This window comes from Mandrillus leucophaeus, unplaced genomic scaffold (genome assembly GCF_000951045.1).
Source record: "Mandrillus leucophaeus isolate KB7577 unplaced genomic scaffold, Mleu.le_1.0 Scaffold599, whole genome shotgun sequence".
In the NCBI taxonomy this organism is placed as follows: domain Eukaryota; kingdom Metazoa; phylum Chordata; class Mammalia; order Primates; family Cercopithecidae; genus Mandrillus; species Mandrillus leucophaeus.
Genome location: NW_012106463.1, coordinates 2037439 through 2055178, shown reverse-complemented (window position 1 = coordinate 2055178; position 17740 = coordinate 2037439). Strand labels below are relative to the sequence as shown.

Genomic DNA, 17740 nt, shown 5'->3' with positions numbered 1-17740 from the left:
ACTTTTGTTCTCAATCAATTGGTATAATAATTTTCCATGAAATGTAAATTATATTCAAATTAAAATGAGTATGTCACTCTCCCTAAGAATAGTCAATACAGTACAAACCAAAAAGATAAAAAAGATAATATCGATTTACTTTAGAAAAAAAATTTTTTTTTTGAGACAGAGTCTCACTCTGTTGCCCAGGCTAGAGTGCAGTGGTGCGATCTCAGCTCACTGCAACCTCTGCCTCCTGGGTTCAAGTGATTCTCCTGCCCTCAGCCTCCCAAGTAGTTGGGATTACAGATGCACCTTACCACGCCCAGCTAATTTTTGTATTTTTAGTACAGACTGGGTTTTACCACGTTGGCCAGGCTGGTCTCAAACTCCTGACCTCAGATGATCTGCCCATCTCTGCCTCCCAAAGTGCTGGGATTACAGGCATGAGCCACCACATCCAGCCATTTTAGAAATTTTTTTTATGGTAAAGATAATATCCCAAAAGTCTATGATGACTCCATAATTAACACTTTAGCTGATCAAAATATAAACCGCTCAGTTTTCAAGCATTTAGGTTAACCAAGATGGGCAAAGCTTGAGAATGACCTAAATTTGAAAAATATTTCATTTAGGATCTCTCTCTTTCAGATAACACTTACCTGTAATACTCGTTCATGAGCAGGATGCTCTTTTAATTCTATCAAGCGATCCAAAACTATGAGTTTTACATTGTTGTCGCTCTCCTTAATAATTAAATCAATGTAACACTGAGCAGCGGCCTATATAAAAAAAGAAATATTTTAAGAACTTATTCATCTATCATAAACATAAAATCTGAAAATAAGCATGCGCGTGCGTGTGCACGCGCGCACACCCACACACACACACACACACACTCCCATGAAGGCACAATACATTCATTAATTAATCCCTGTACTAGAGTTTATACATTATACATTTTGTTCTGAGGAATGGGTTCCTCTAGTCCCTTGTTATTTTTCAAACTTACAGAAGATTAGAGGCATTACAAATTAAAAGGATGAAAAAAAGCTGCTACAGGTAGAAATACTTACTAATAGCCAAAAATTAAGGATTGAAACTAAGGAACAAGCCAGAAAAAAGCAGGAAAAAAAATCCCAAGAAGTACATCTATTAAGCATATTTCAGTTTAGAGGCAAAGTCTAACTCATCTGCATTGCAGTACAGAAACAACAAGAATATAAAGATCACCCAGAGTTGTTAAAATATTTTAGTATTTATAATAATTATTAAGACAAAAAATGTGTAAAGTATTTTAGAATGATAGAATAAAATATCCATACTGATATAAAGAAAGAAGGAAAAGAAGGGAGGGAGGGAAGAGAAAGAACAGCCCTTCCCTGCACAAGAATTTCATTAATAAATATTGAATGAGAGAAACAGAAAACCACCATTAGAATACCATAGCAATAATTGTTGTAAGAAAATCCACTGATGGATGCTGAAATAAGTAGGTGTGAATTTGAGGAACAACAGTATATATTTGCATAGTTTCAAAGTATCTCCCCCCTACAACATTTACTGATTATACCAGAAGAAATCATAAAACTGGAAGATCTGGCAGACAGCAACTTCACTGATCAAGGTTAACATCATCAGTAATAAGACATATAGAAATCATGTACTCCTTGATAAGATACACTGAGAAGGACACATCACTTCTGTGGTATTCTTTCCAAAAATGTACAACCTCAATCTGAGAAAACAGACAAACCCAAGTTGAGGGATATTTTACAAACAAACCAGCCAGTCTTCTTCAAATGCGTCAAGGTCACGAAAAATAATAAATGACTGAGAACCAGCACAGACTGGAGGAAACTATGATATGACCACTAAATGCAATATGAGATCCTAGATTAGATCCTGAACAAAAAACGAACATCAGTGGAAAAACTGATGAAATATAAATAAAGCCTGTAGTTTGGTTAATGATATTGTTCTAATGTTAATTTTGTAGTTTTGACAATTATACAATGATTATAGAAGATGTGAACATATGAGAAAGGCTGGGTGAAGAATATATAAGAACTATGTCCCGGTCAGGTGTGGTGACTCACGCTTATAATCCTAGCACTTTGGAAGGTTGAGGTGGGTGGATCACAAGGTCAGGAGATCAAGACCATTCTGGCCAACACGGTGAAACCCTGTCTCTACTGAAAATACAAAAATTAGCTGGGTGTGGTGGCGTGCGCCTGTAGTCCCAGCTACTCAGGACGCTGAGGCAGGAGAACCACTTGAACCTGGGAGGCGGAGGTTGCAGTGAGCCAAGATCATGCCCCTACACTCCAGCCTGAGCAGCAGAGTGAGACTCCATCTCAAACACAAACAAAAAACCAAAAAAAAAAAAAAAGGACTTTGTACTATGTTTGCAATTTTTCTGTAAGTTTAAAATTATTTCAAAATAAAAAATAAAAAAAAATTTCAAGTTTTGGAGGGTAAAGCAGTAAATTCTCTAATTTAAACAATTTGGCTTTTAGAACAGCTCATTCTCTGAACAGATTAGGGGTTGCTGATATAGTCTTGATAGAATAAATTAGAGAAAGGGAGAAAGGTAATACTCTATTATTGAAAACACTCACTAAAACTTAAAATCTACATGTAACATTTTTCTTTTAATTTTTATTTTCTTAGAGACAGGGTCTCACTCTTTCACCTAGGCTGGAGTAATCACAGCTCACTGCAGTCTTGAACTCCTGGGCTCAAGCTATCCTCATGCCTCAGTCTTCAGAATAGCTGGGACTATAAGCACACACCGCCATGCCTAGCTAATTCATATTATTTTTTGTCTTGCTCTGTTGCCTAGGCTAGAGTACAGTGGCACCACCATAGCTCACTGCAACCTCGAACTCCTGGCCTCCAACAATCATCCCACCTTGGCCTCCCAAAGTACTGAGTCTCCAGGCATGCACCACCACACCTAGCACCAGTTAATTAAAAAAAAAAAAGTTCTGTACAGATAGGGTTTCTCTCTGTTGCCCAGGCTGGTCTCAAACTCCCGGTTTTAAGCAATCCTCCCAGCTTGGCCTCCCAAAGTGCTGGGATTTTAGGTGTTAGCCTCTGTGCCCAGCCACACACATAACTTTTGACTCCCCAAAAACTTAACTACTAATAACCTACCGTTGGCCAGAAGCCTTACCAATAACACAGTTGATTAAAACATGTTTTGTGGTCAGGCGTGGTGGCTCACGCCTATAATCCCAGCATTGTGGTAGGCTGAGGTGGGCGGATCACTTGAGGTCTAGAGTTCGAGATCAGCCTGGCCAACATGGTGAAACTCCATCTCTACTAAAAATACAAAAAATAAGATGGGCCATAGTAGTGGGCACCTGTAATCCCAGCTACTCAGGAAGCTGAGGAAGGGGAATTGCTTGAACCCGGGAGGTGGAGGTTGCAGTGAGCCAAGATTGCCCCACTCCAGCCTGGGTGACAAAGCAATACCTTGTCTCATACAAAACAAAACAAAAACTCGTATTTCATATGTTAAATGTATTATATATTCTTACAATCAAGTAAGCTAGAAAAAAGAAAATGTTAAGAAAAGTGTATGGAAAATATTTACTACTCATTAAGAGGAAGTAGATCATCATAAAGGTCTTCATTCCCAACCTCTTTACACTGAGTAGGCTAAGGAGGAGGAGGAAGAGGAAGAGGGATTGGTCTTGCTGTTTCAGGAGTAGAAGTGGAAAAAAAGTCCATGTATAAGTGGACTTGTGCAGTTTGAACCTTGTGTTGTCAGAGGTTAATTGTACTGTCATTCTCTGTCTGTATCTATATACATGTGTATGAAAGCAGGAAGGAAGAAAAGAAGGAAGGATGAACAATGTAAAGCATCAAATAGTTTTATAAAATTTGTAGTTGTTCTCTCTGTGCCATGTAACCACATAGTGAATTGCAATGTCACTAAATCAAGAGTGCTAAGACAGAAAATCAATCACCTAATCTGGCCTCAAAAGAAATACACAGTACCTTGATTGCAGTTGGTGCACTAGAGAGTGTCACTAATGTCCCAGCAGCTTCATATTTTACAGCAGGGCTGGATGACTGTAGTAAGTTATAGATGCAGCGAATAAAACGAGCTCTTTCTGATGGATTAGCGTGACAGACCTGGAGAAGAAAACATTAAGACTTCAACTGATTTCAGGAACGCTTGTTTTCAAATGGAGTTTTTTCATGAACATCAGCTTATGGTATGCTAGTTTTCTCAATATGAAAGCTAAGAACAGTCTTATGAGGACATATGAAAACATCAGCCAAAATGGGATAAGACACTGACACAACACTGGTAATTTCAGAAAGAAGTAAGAGGCCAACAAAAACATAGATAAGAAATGGCTTTAGGATGGTGTGAACGAAGTAATTTTTATAGCTATGCATTCATTTATTCATCCCATCATAATTTATATTTTTACTGTTTCATAAAAGGTTTTCTGATGGCTTAAAACATGTGTATGTTATACACAAGTGAAAGAGAAAAAGAAAATGTAAAGTAACAAAAGTAAGGACACATTAACCCAGTACACTAATATGGGTACTGTCACAGGATATTAAATTTGGTCCTACATTTTTATTCTGGATGCCAAAGAGAAACTTGACGGATGATATAAATCTCAATAGCTAATAAAAGGAAAATACCAGTTTTTCAAGCAAGAAAGATAACACATTTTTCCCAAGTACTACTACTTATTATTTGAAACTGTATTCAACTTTGGAGAGAAAACTAAAAATTTCTATCCCATCTAAACGCATCCTGATACCTTTGCTTGCATAGCAAATATCCCTTATTTTTTCTCTTTTGAAGTCAGTATTCATATTAGATTTTCCTAAAATATATATAGTCAAATCTCTATTACATGGACATGACTTAAAAGCTATTCCCTTTTACTAAAACATGGACCCTACTAAACAAGTCATTAGATAGCAGAGAACTGCTAATTTTGAGAACCTCAGCGGCATCCTAATACACACGAATTAAAAAGAACTATAGGCTGGGCATGGTGGCTCATGCCTGTAATCCCAGCACTTTGGGAGGCTGAAGTGGGCAGATCACGAAGTCAGGAGTTTGGGACCAGCCTGGGCAACATGGTGAAACCCCATCTCCATTAAAAATACAAAAATCAGCTCGGCACGGTGACATGCACCTGTAATTCCAGCTACTTAGGAGGCTGAGGCAGGAGAATCGCTTGAGCCCAGGAGGTAGAGGCAACAGAGAGCCACGATCGTGCCACTGCACTCCAGGCTGTGCAACAGAGCGAGACTCCACCAAAAAACACAAAAAACGAAAACAAAAACTGTATATTTACCAGTCTTCGTTTCATTTTAAACTTCCATTCCAAACTACTGGTACCTTGTGTTAAGAGGAGCCCCTTCTTACAGAAGCAAAGACAGCTATAATCAGTTAGTAGTGTCTACCACAGATGTTTTGACCATACTATTGTATTTAATAAAGTCATCTGGACCTACGTTTTGTTGGCCTCTAATGGTATCAATAGCAAAGTTGGATCTTACTGTACCTTTTATCAGAACATTAAGATGTAATAAACTCTTTCAAAGGATATATCACAATAAAGTATTGCCAATATAGTACTTCATTTAAAAATCCAAAATTCTTAGCTGGCTTTAGATTTCCTGTCAATGGCCTACAATGTCATATTTCATGCATTTAAATTTTTTCTATTCTCTTTTACAAACAGGGAACATAAAAAGTATTTAAGGCTTTTTTGTTTGATTTTAGTAGTCTGATATACGCTTAAGAAAATCTTGAATTTTATCCTAAAGCCTAATTCATAATCTATTCAGTGACTGGGAAGTTCACAATGATTTATGTGAGCTACACTGGCTCAAGCCATGAATTTTTATCAGAATCTTTATGGAGGTTTAGAAAGGATATAAGCAAGTATTCTACTTGGAAAACACAATAAACCAAAAGTAAAAGAAAAAAAGGCTTTACTAGGCTATGCTATAAAATATTTATACTATTAAAATATATTATCCTAGCAATTATTATCCCAGAAAGAAACTATTTAACCCTGTCTTAAACTGCTGAGTTTATTTTACCCATCATAGATTATCATTCTTACCTTATAAATCAGTTCAACAATAACCAACTGCAGAATGTCTCCAAATGTTTGAACTTGATCAATACAAGTACTTAAGTAATCTAAAGCTCGATCCTAAAATAATAAGAATATATTTATCGTCCGCCACCTCATTCAATAGAAGAACTTAATGCATCTTAAAAAAATACACACATTACAACTCAATATAAAACAAATGAGGAGATCAGGGCAAAGAGATATTAATTGGGAACAAAAATCAAGAACAAAGTTAACATATAAAATATAAGACATAAAGTTAAATATATTTTCTGGAAATGAGCCACAAACCTGGGGTCTGATTTTCTAGCAGCTAAACCAAAGAGGGAAAAACTATGTGTTATGGGATTCAGGGTATCCATACAATCAAAACCAGCTGCTTAGGTATATAGTTATTCCTATTACTGAGACCTAAAAGAAAAATCTCCTATGTGTTCTCATATATTGGACATTGTAATATAAAGAACTACAATACTGAAAACATCTCTCCAGTAAAAGTATCAATAAATTTTATTGGACTATTTCTGATTATGTCCCTTAATGTAGGTTAACAGCATAATGCCAAAAGCATTGGTCAGTAAAACCAATTACACAAGAGGACAAAACACTGTGGCTCATATAAACAGCTTTCTCATAATCTTGTTTAGGAAGACAAAATGACAATATCGAATACTGCTTCGCATGCCCATTAACGTTGCTACTATCAAAAAAAATAGTAACAAGTGTTAGCAAGAATGTGGAGAAGCTGGAACCCTTGTGCACTACCAGTGGAATGTAAAATGGTAGAGCTGCTGTGGAAAACAGTATGGCAACTTCTAAAAAAATTAAAAACAGAAGTGCTGTATATTCAGTAATTCCACTTCTGAGTATATACCCAAAAGAACAGAAAGCAAAGTCTCAAACAGATACGTGTACATCTACGTTCACAATAGCATTATTCCTAATAGCTAAAAGGCTGAAGTAACCCAAGCGTCCACCAATGGATGAACAGGTAAACCCAATGTGGCATATATTTACAATCAGGTATTACTTAGCCTTAAAAAGGAAAGAAATTCCAACACATACTGCAACATAAATGAACCTTGAAGACATTATGCTAAGCGAAATAAGCCAGTTACAAAAGGACAAATATTGTATGATTCCACTTACATGGACTACTTAGAGTAGTCAAAATCACAGAGACAGCAAGTAGAATGGTGGTTGCCAGGGACTGGGAGGAAATGGTAATAAGGATTTTTTTTTTTTGATGGGTACAGAGTTTCAGCTTTGCAAGATAAAAAAAGTTATGAGGATGGAAGGTAGTGATGGTACTACATTATAAATGTATTTAAAATCATGGAACACTTAAAAATGGTTAAGGTGATAATTTTTGTTATGTGTATGTTACCACAATTTTAAATAATTAGGGGACAATCCATTAAAGGAAGATCTGGGGGAAAAAAGTAACAGTATCTAGATTTCAGAGGAATGGAAGGCCTCCCTATTTTTCAGTCTTCATGCATATTATTTCCCATATTTTGGTGATAAATACTGGCTAGAAAATTTCAAGATTAGATGGCATCAAGGTGTACAGAGTAATTGCTAACCAAAAGTAGATCCATATACTTTAACCACCAGCAGAGCAGGATGCAGAGTTGGCACCCACGTATGAAAGCTGAAGAACTTAAAAGGATACACATCTACACTGAAGGCCACCCTATTTCCACAGGCATGGCTAAGGATGTACCTATGCAAAGCTACTATTTTTCTCTACTAAACAATTTTAGATCTATACCGACGTAAGAAAGAACAGGTCATCAAAGCCCCAAAATAGAACACAGCCATAATAATTTCAATTTTAAAAAACTGTAAGGTGGCTGTTCTAAAATGCCTCTTCAATGTTTAATTGAAAAAAAAGAATGTATATGTATGCAATATTTTAGAGAAGCGTTAAAAAAAATGTATTTTTCTACAAGCCTAAAATTATCAAAATACACAAACCACATGAACTATAAACAAAATTACTGACTAAAACCATGATTAAGCCTATGTAATACTTTTAATTCTCACTTAAATACAGTAATAAAAGTATTTTTTCAAAAGTACTTCACCTGATCTGCATGAATTAGCATCATAAATGCATTCCTTTTGCAACTTGCATCCTTCTCATTCACCAGAAAATCATGTATCAGTTCAGGAGCATCAGGTATAAGATGTTCAAAATTTCTTTAAATAAAACAGATATCCATATTTAATAAAAACCTACTTTACTATTTTAGTAACTCTCTGGACAATACCAAAATTAAATTTAATCAAACTTTACAACATAAATTATTCTTTTGCTTTTTTTTTTTTTGAGACAGTCTTACTCTGTTGCCTGGGCTGGAGTGCAGTGGTGCGATCTCAGCTCACTGCTGCCTCCACCTCCAGGGTTCAAGTGATTCTCCTGCCTCAGCCTTCTGAGTAGTTGGGATTATAGGGTGCCCACCACTATGCCCAGCTAATTTTTTGTATTTTTATTAGAGATGGGGTTTCACCATGTTGGCCAGGCTGGTCTTGAACTCCTGACCTCATGATTTGCCCACCTTGGCCTCCCAAAGTGCTGGGATTACAGGTGTGAGCCACCGTGCCCAGCCATTTCATTTGCTTTTTAAAACTTCTTTTTTTTTTTTTTTTTGAAACGGAGTCTCGCTCTTTTGCCCAGGCTGGAGTGCTGTGGAGTGATCTCAGCTCACTGCAACCTCTACCTCCCAGGTCAAGTGATTCTCCTGCCTCAGCCTCCTGAGTATCTGAGACTACAGGCACGCACCACCATGCCAGGCGAATTTTTGTTATTTTTTTAGTAGAGACGGCATTTTGCCATGTTGGCCAGGCTTGTCTCATACTCCTGACCTCAAGTGATTCACCCGCCTCGGCTTCCCAAAGTGCTGGGATTACAGACATGAGCCACCATGCCCAGCCTGCTGTTTGAAACTTCAAATCAATTGGAACTGGGAGAAGGAAACACAAAGTTAAACCTTCATCTATTAAGTTATCAAATTATACGTTTTCTAGTTCAATACAGAAAAAGCTGATTTATTCAACATGCCATCTGTTAACTAGTGTCTCTAATAACTGTTGTGCATACATTTTAAGCATATCAATATATTAAGAATTACATTAAGAGGAAGAAAATAGCACCTTGGATTTTATTAGTTGTGCGCTATTTACTTACTGACTTGCCTCTTCTTTTGGAAATTTAGAAATATTAGTACACAGAAGAGTGAACACTAGCTTAATAAAATGCATCACCTTGCTTCAACAATTATTAATTCATAGCTAGTTTTGTTTCATCTATATCCTTGCCAAATTTCCCTCCTGCCATATTATTTTGAAGCAAATCACAGGCAATAGGCAATGCATCCTTTCTTCTGTAAATATATTGGTAGGTTTCTCTAAAATTGAGGACTCTTGTAAAACTAATTATTCATCATCATATCTCACAAATTTGAACAAATTTGTTCAAATTTCCAACAGTCTTATAAGTGGCCTAATTTTTCTATATGCACTATAGTTTAAATTCTGAAATTTGTGTAGTCTGTATGGTAACATTAAAGGAACTCACCTACATCATTATTATTATTATTATTCTAATTTTTGAGATGGAGTTTCGCTCTTGTTGCCCAGGCTAGAGTGCAATGGTGTGATCCTGGCTCACCGCAACCTCTGCCTCCCAGGTTTGAGCAATTCTACTGCCTCAGCCTCCCGAGTAACTGGGATTACAGGTATGTGCCACCACGCCCGGCTAATTTTGTATTTTTAGTAGAGACGGGGTTTTCCATGTTGGTCAGGCTGGTCTCGAACTCCCGACCTCAGGTGATCGGCCCGCCTTGGCCTTCCAAAGTGCTGGGATTACAGGCATCAGCCGCCACACCTGGCTCACCTACATTATTAACCAGAATACCACTTTCCTTAATGGATAAAATCTAATAGTAAGATAACTATGAAATTGTATCTTAACCAACAAATCTACTAAAGTACAAAGATGCTTATAAACATTACATTGTAGTGCTTAATGAATTGATACCTGTGACTGTAAAAACTGAGCATTCTAGCTTCATCTGATTCCTTGAATTGGTTTAAAAATTCAAAATCTCAGCCAGGTGTGGTAGCCCACGCCTACAATCCCAGCACTTTGGGAGGCCAAGGCGGGTGGATCACTTGAGGTCAGGAGTTCGAGACCAGCCTGGCCAACATGGTGAAACCCTGTCTCTACTAAAAATACAAAAATTGGCTGAGCATGGTGGTGGGTGCCTGTAATCCCAGCTACTTGGGAGGCTGAAGCAGAAGAATCACTTGAACCCAGGAGGTGGAGGTTGTTGTGAGCTGAGATCGCGCCACTGTGCTCCAGCCTGGGCAACAAGAGTGAAACTCCATCTCAAAACAAAACAAAAACAAAATTTCAAAATCTTCAGTTTTCTAAGAATTGGAATCAATTATAACTGTAGCCCTTCTCATTTAAAAAGTTCCTTCCTCAAAGCTTCTGACAGTAAAAAGAAAAGACCGACATTCCACAAAAAGAACTCTAAAACAAAGTCCAAAGTTAAAAGCTAAGCAAGTGAACATATAAAGTGGCTTGGAGTAATAGGGTTGAGAATGATAGGCACTGTCATAAACTGTAAAGTATATAACTTATTTAAAGGGGGTTATTGTTATCCAAGTTCAGCAGAATGTTGTTATGCAGAAGCTAGGGCCAGCGCTGCCAGATCTTTTGACTTTTCAATGTTCATAATAAAATATACAGTGCTGGCCATACAAAACATAGCTCCAAGCTATATTCAGTCTGCAAGCAACCATTTTGGAACCATTAGTCTAAGAGACTAAACAGTCTTCACAAAATGAAGCTGAAGCAGTATCTTTATTTACCTATAGATGGTATAGATGGCCAAAACAGCATTTCTTCTAACATAGCTGTGTCGATGCTCCAAACACGCACGAATAGCTGGCATTAAAGGTTCTAGCAATTCTGCTTCTTTCAATTTGCAAAGAAAACGAAGAGTAGATCCTCGAATAAATTCATTAGGATGCTGAAGATCCTGATATAAAAATTAAAATATGCTGAGTTTCAGCTCTTTACAAAAATAAAATTTTAATGCAAAACTTTCCAATGGAAAAAAAAATACATTTGAGAAAAAAGACCTAGATTACCAATTTCCATCATATTCTTGTTGACTGAAGCAATTTTTACCTATCTCATCAATGTCTTACATGTGTCACTGTTTTTTAATTAATATATACACATAAAATGCATAGAAAATGTCTGAAAAGAGTGACGATAAAACTTTTTACAATAACTCTTTACAACTTTAATTCCAAATCTCTACAACTTACATCTTATCAAAGACTCAATTTTAACAATTAAAACAAAGCCCATTCTACCAATTTTAGATCTAAATTCAAAGCAATATTCAGACAAAATTAAGATTTGGTTTACCTTTCTATATGCATCACATACAAGGATCATCTCGTGTAAAAGTCTCCCATCTGGAGTTGTTTTAGGAACAATTTCCCAAAATACCAGAAGTAATTTCTTGATAGTGTGATCCTGAAGAGGTAGCACAAAACGAATGATGGTCATCAGAAGTCCAGGAAGCTTTTCACCATTCAGAATCATAATGATTACTTTCTTCAAAGCTTCAGTCTTTGACTTTACATCTCCTTTTTCTGAATCACAAATTGAAAAAAAAAAAAAGCACAATTATTTCAAAAGAAAATTCATCACATAAATTTAAAAGCAATTAACAAAATAAAATGTATCTTCTTAATTCAGTATCAGCAATGGTAATAAAAGTACAAACCCAAGTGACAAGCGTTCTTCACCTGGTTCTCCACCAAACAAGTTGTCTTTGTTCAAGTCATTTATCTCTGGAAATCAGACTCTTTATATACAATATGAAGGCATTGGATTAGATTTCTGGTTCCCAGCCAATTGAGTTAATGCAGACTCCATGAATCTACAGTCATACCAAGTAAACATGTGCTTCAAAACACATATAGCTATTTTTCAAAATGTAAACACATGCTATTAATTGCTTCTGAATTCAAAACAGCTTTTAGCTATTTGTGTGCATTTTAGCAAAGTTAAAACTACTATTACGGGAGGATAAATATGTAACTTTTTTAACATTAGAAAGAGAAATGTCATACTCAAAAAGGCGGAAAACTAAAATAGTGCATTATTTCTAAAATCTCATCATAGTTCTACAGGCTGTAAAACTTTAGAATCTTTCTTACCATCTGGAAAACTGCGAGGTAATTCAAATGTTCTAGATTAGTAGTCATTATTTAGAATTAAGGATGACACATTTAAGATAAAATGCTAGTTTACTTTTAGCCTAAAAACTCTGCAATATAAAGTATTTTATGCAAAACTATCTATAATTTCACACCATTATCACTGCATACTGAAGAATTTATAGTACTAAAAATCTTCTGGATGCAAAATTCAAAGGCAGAGAAGTATGAAGCAGCACACTGCTACTACAACTGTTTAGATCATCAAAATAAATGAATTATCTTGGGAAGGGGAGAACAAAGAGTGACCACAAGTCTTCAATAATCTCAGGACTATTATGAGGAAAAGAACTACGACTAATGGTAGAAAACTAATGGTAGAAAAGAACTACAACTAATAGTTACTGGGAACCAGATTTGGGCCTAAATATGAGAAATAAATTTATAATAATTAGAGCTAAACGGCTATTAAATGAAAAGTTCTGAGAGTCAGATGAGGTAGCCACTTAAACTTTTTGTATTTTTACTAGAGATGTGGTTTCACCATGTTGGTCACTCTGGTCTCGAACTCCTGACGTCAAGTGATCCACCTGCCTCAGCTTCCCAAAGTGCTGGGATAACAGGCATGAGCCACCGTGCCCAGTCTCAACTGTTCTTAATGGCAAAAATATACATTAAACTGGAGAGTACGTATATATTTATTGGTTGGAGGAAGGTAGTTAAGGCAGCTTCAATTAAGACTAGGGCATTGTTCCAACTAGGGGCAAATTTTGTTCTTTACCTTCCTACCTATAACCTTAAGTATCCTGAGGATCTAATAATGAAAAATTTTAAATTATGAGGGAAAAAAACCACTAATGAGTGTATTCACTATTTTGCATTCAACTATCCTACATGAATATGAAAACAGGGAAATATATGTGGCTTATGCATATAATGGTATCATTTTAAATGTCATAAAAGTGGGTTTCTTTTCCCTTCTCTAAAAATAGACCTCTATAGAAACCTAGTATTAAGTAACCTAAAATCAGGAGGTATTCCATTACTGCTGATTAAGAAGTGGGATTAGACAAGTAAAACATTAAGTTTCTTTTCAAACTGCAAACTATCTTCTAAAAGATACTTTCTATATTTGAAGCATAATTCTCACTCTGCTCTGTTTAAACAATATTTATCAGTTTAAGTTATATTTATTTTTAGTAGTTCAATTAAACAAGAATCATAACTTTGGAAAGTGTATTAATTATAAATTTTTTTTCTTGACAGAATCACTCACAAAAAGGAGACACAGGATACATTTTTAAAATTCAGAAATATGATAAATTCAGTTAAGTTTGAGGACACAAAATCAACATACAAAAATAAGTAAAATTTCTATATGCCAACGGTGAACAATCTGAAAAAGAAATTTAAAAATTAATCTAATCCCATTTACAATACCCACACATAAAATTAGATATCTAGGAATTAATTTAATCAAAGAAATGAAAAGAGTTCTACAATGAAAACTATAAATACTGATGAAAGAAGTTGAAGAGGACATCAACAAATGGAAAGATCTTCCATGATCATGGATTAGAAGAATCAATATTGCTAAAATGTCCATACCACCCCCAAAACAATCTAGATTCAATAAAATTCCTATCAAAATACCAATGACATTCTTCATAGAACTAGAAAAAACAATCCTAAAATTTATATGGAACCACAAAAGACCCAGAATAGCTAAAGCAATCTTTAGCAAAAAGAACAAAACTGAAGGAATCACATTATTTGACATCAAATTATCCTACATAGCTATAGTAATCAAAACAGCATGGTACTGGCATAAAAACACACACAGACCGATGGACAATAATAGACAACCTGGAAACAAATCCATACACCTACAGTGAACTCATTTTGACAAAGGTGCCAAGAACATACATTGGGGAAAAGACAGTCCCTTCAACAGTGGTGCTTGGAAAACTAAATGCAGAAGAATGAAACTTGTCCCTATCTCTTAACTTATACAAAAATAAAATCAAAATAGATTAAAGGCTTAAATCTAAGACTTTAAACTATGAAACTACTACGAGAAAACATTGGGAAAAACCTCCAGGTAACTGGTCTGGCCAAAAATGTCTTCAGTAATACCCCACAGGCACAGGCAACCAAAGCAAAAACGGACAAACGGGATCATATCAAGTTAAAAAGCTTCCGCACAGCAAAGGAAACAATTGACATACGTGATGAGACAACCCACAGAATGGAAGAAAATATGTGCAGACTACCCATCTAACAAGGGATTAATAACCAGAAAATGTAAGGAGCTCAAAAAACTCTATAGGAAAAAAAAATCTCATAATCTGATCTAAAAATGGGCAAAAGATTTGAACAGACATTTCAGAAATACATACAAATGGCAAACAGGCATATGAAAAGGTGCTCAACGTCACTGATCATAAGAGAAATGCACATCAAAACTACAATGAGATATCATCTCACCCCAGTTAAAATGGCTTTTATCCAAAAGACAAGCAATAACAAATGCTGGTGAAGATATGGAGAAAAGGGAACCCTTGTACACTGTTGGTAGGAATGTAAACTAGTACAACCACTACAGAGAAGTTTGGAGGGTCCTCAAAAAACTAAAAATAGAGCTACCATACGATTCAGCAATCTGACTGCTGGGTATATATCCAAAAGAAAGGAAGTGAGTACATCAAAGAGATATCTGCACTCCTATGTTTGTTGCAGCACTGTTTACAACAGTCAAAACTTGAAAGCAACCTGTGTCCACCAACGGATAAATCGATAAAGAAAATGTGGTACATATACACAATGGAGTACTATTCAACCATAAAAAAGAATGAGATCCTGCCATTTGCAACAACATGGATGGTACTGGAGGTCATTATGTTACGTGAAATAAGTCAGGCACAGAAAGACAAACTTCACATGTTCTCACTTACTTGTGGAAGCTAAAAATCAAACAAACTCATGGAGATAGAGTAAAAGGATGGTTATCAGAGGTGGGAAGGGTAGTGGGAGGAAAGCGGAGATGGCTAAAAAAGAAAAAATGAGTTAGACCCAATATTTGATAGCACCCGGGGTAACTATAGTCAATAATAATTTAATTGTACATTTAAAAATAACTAAAAGTGTAACTGGTTTGTCACACAAAAGATAAATGCTTGAAGGGATGGATACTCCATTTTTCCATGATGTGATGATTATGCATTGCATGCCTGTATCAAAGCATTTCATGTACCCCATAAATATATACATCTACTATATACCCACAAAAATTAAACATTAAAAAAATAAAATTCACAAATATAGTTGTTTTCTTGTTTGTAAAAATGCTTAAAAAATGAAAAGTTAAACTTTTCGGGAAAATACATGTTTATTCCAGTGTTGATCTAATTGTCTGGGTGGGTAACCCAAAGAACAAAGTTCTTTTGGTTTTACAAGTTAAGTAACACGAAATTAAGTGCACGATAGAATTAAGATATTCCAATACACATCCTCAATCTGTTGCCTAGAGAATATCATCAGCTACATTAAGTATAATATATTGAACTCCACAAAAATTATGACATTTTGAGGAATATCTAAACTATTAAAATCTCTTTAGGTTTACTGAGATGTTCTATTTCAAACAATCAATATTTAGTCTAAAGGAGTTCGCATTTAATTTAATAAAAGGTCTATTGAAGAGATCCTAGAAAAACTTTAGACAAAAATTAAGCATTTCTAATTATAAAGGAATATGAAATATGAGTTTTTTATTTTCGTCTTTTCTTTTTTCATTTCATTCTCAAAATAATATCAAAGTTTACCTAGATCATTTTTTAAGCTAATTTCAGATGGTGGTTCTGAATCCATTGGCACGTTAATTAACGTGTAGCACACGTTCTCAGCTGCCGTCATGGTTTCTGGTTATATTATAATTAATCCTTGATACAAGACTTAAGGATGCCAGAAAATCTAGAAAAATAAACACAGGTAAATGATTACAAATCAAACAAAGAAACAAACAAAAAACCCACAAACCAGTATCTATAGTGACATTTTAAAGTATTAGAAAGGACAGGTCAATCTATATCGTGTTCCCATAAAAATAAATTCTAGTAAAAACCACACTGTCACCTCCGGCATAAGGTATATTATCTATCACTCCCTCCATCGCACACGAGTCCAGTGTTTGAGAATGCTGTACAGCCGAAGGAAGGCCCACAGAACAGTGACAGTCCCCCAGCCAAACCCCACAATGTTATGGAACATATAGTTTTTAACACAACACACAATCTGCATGCTCAAGTTAGGAGACCTTGTGCCTGAATACACTGCCAAAACCCTAAAGCGCTTTATCGCGGTCCTTGGTGGGTTCCGACTATATGTCCGCGGGTCCCTTAATCAGCGCGCTGCACCCCCACCTCGCCCCACTCGCTTCCTCCTCCCCTTCCCCCAGCAAAGCAGGCCTGGGCCTGAAAGGGTAAGCCTCGGGGTCTTGGGAGGGAAAGACCCCTGACCAATACAGAGGGCGGGACGGAGCGTCCGACCCGGAGCTTCCTAGGCCCCCGCCCCTACCCCCACCCCGTCCCCTCTGCCAGGCCCAGACGCAAGCGGCCTAGTCGCTCCCTTTCCGCATCTTCCAGCTAGAGAGCCAGTTCTTCCGACTCTGCCCGACCCACCACTCCTCCGGGACTGGGGGCTTGTGGCCCACTACCGGGCTCCGAGGGGTAGTGGTTTGGGGCAGCCGTGGATCCGTCTACTCCAGCTCCAACCCGCAGCAGCGGCGGCAGCTCCAGAGTCCTTGGCTGACGTGGAAGGGGGTGGGGTAACGACCAAAGCCACAGCCACCTAGCACCTACGGCGACTCAGAGAGGACATGCCTTCTTTGTGCAGCGCTTGCGCGCTGCAAGTGTATCCTATTTTCTTACTCTTCTCTCGTCCGGGGTTGGATTAGGCCACAGAGCAATGAAACCACGTATTTTCTAGTTTTCCCTGAAAGCCAAGAGCTGAGTTAGGCACTATGCTCATTTAAACTCTAACTGGAAATCGTTCCTTCTTCCAGGAACAGTCAAGGGGAGGAAGTGCTTGGAGAGAGGGAAAGTTTTGCAGGGCTGTATTCCCGTGAAAAACAGCTCTGGACTGGAAAGTGGAAACCCAGGAATGCTTTTTCTTGCTAACCCCCTAATAAACTGGGAAAGTAACTAATACTATTGGGAAACTAATTCAGTTATTTTATTAATGGTCACTAGATTAAAATCCATTTCAGTTCTTAACATCGCGTGTAGTTTGAATCTGCCTCTCTGCAGGTAGGGCTAGAGTTATTTGAAAATCCAAAGCCACATTGGTATAATTTCTTTTTATTTAATAATGCCCTC

The 17740-nt window shown here is 36.7% G+C and overlaps 1 protein-coding gene across 1 annotated transcript in view; it reads right to left on the bottom strand.

Annotated features, from left to right (window-relative positions):
• Positions 1–17215, bottom strand: part of COPB1 (coatomer protein complex, subunit beta 1) — a 50978-nt gene extending 33763 nt beyond the window's left edge. The window contains exons 1-8 of the mRNA XM_011999580.1: positions 17045–17215; positions 16190–16337; positions 11566–11795; positions 10998–11167; positions 8204–8318; positions 6099–6191; positions 3988–4125; positions 642–761 (exon numbers count right to left, since the gene is read on the bottom strand). Of these exons, the coding sequence (XP_011854970.1) occupies positions 642–761; positions 3988–4125; positions 6099–6191; positions 8204–8318; positions 10998–11167; positions 11566–11795; positions 16190–16280 (957 nt within the window). The 5' untranslated portion in view covers positions 16281–16337; positions 17045–17215. The remainder of the gene's footprint in view (positions 1–641; positions 762–3987; positions 4126–6098; positions 6192–8203; positions 8319–10997; positions 11168–11565; positions 11796–16189; positions 16338–17044) is intronic.
• Between the last annotated feature and the right edge of the window lie 525 nt (positions 17216–17740).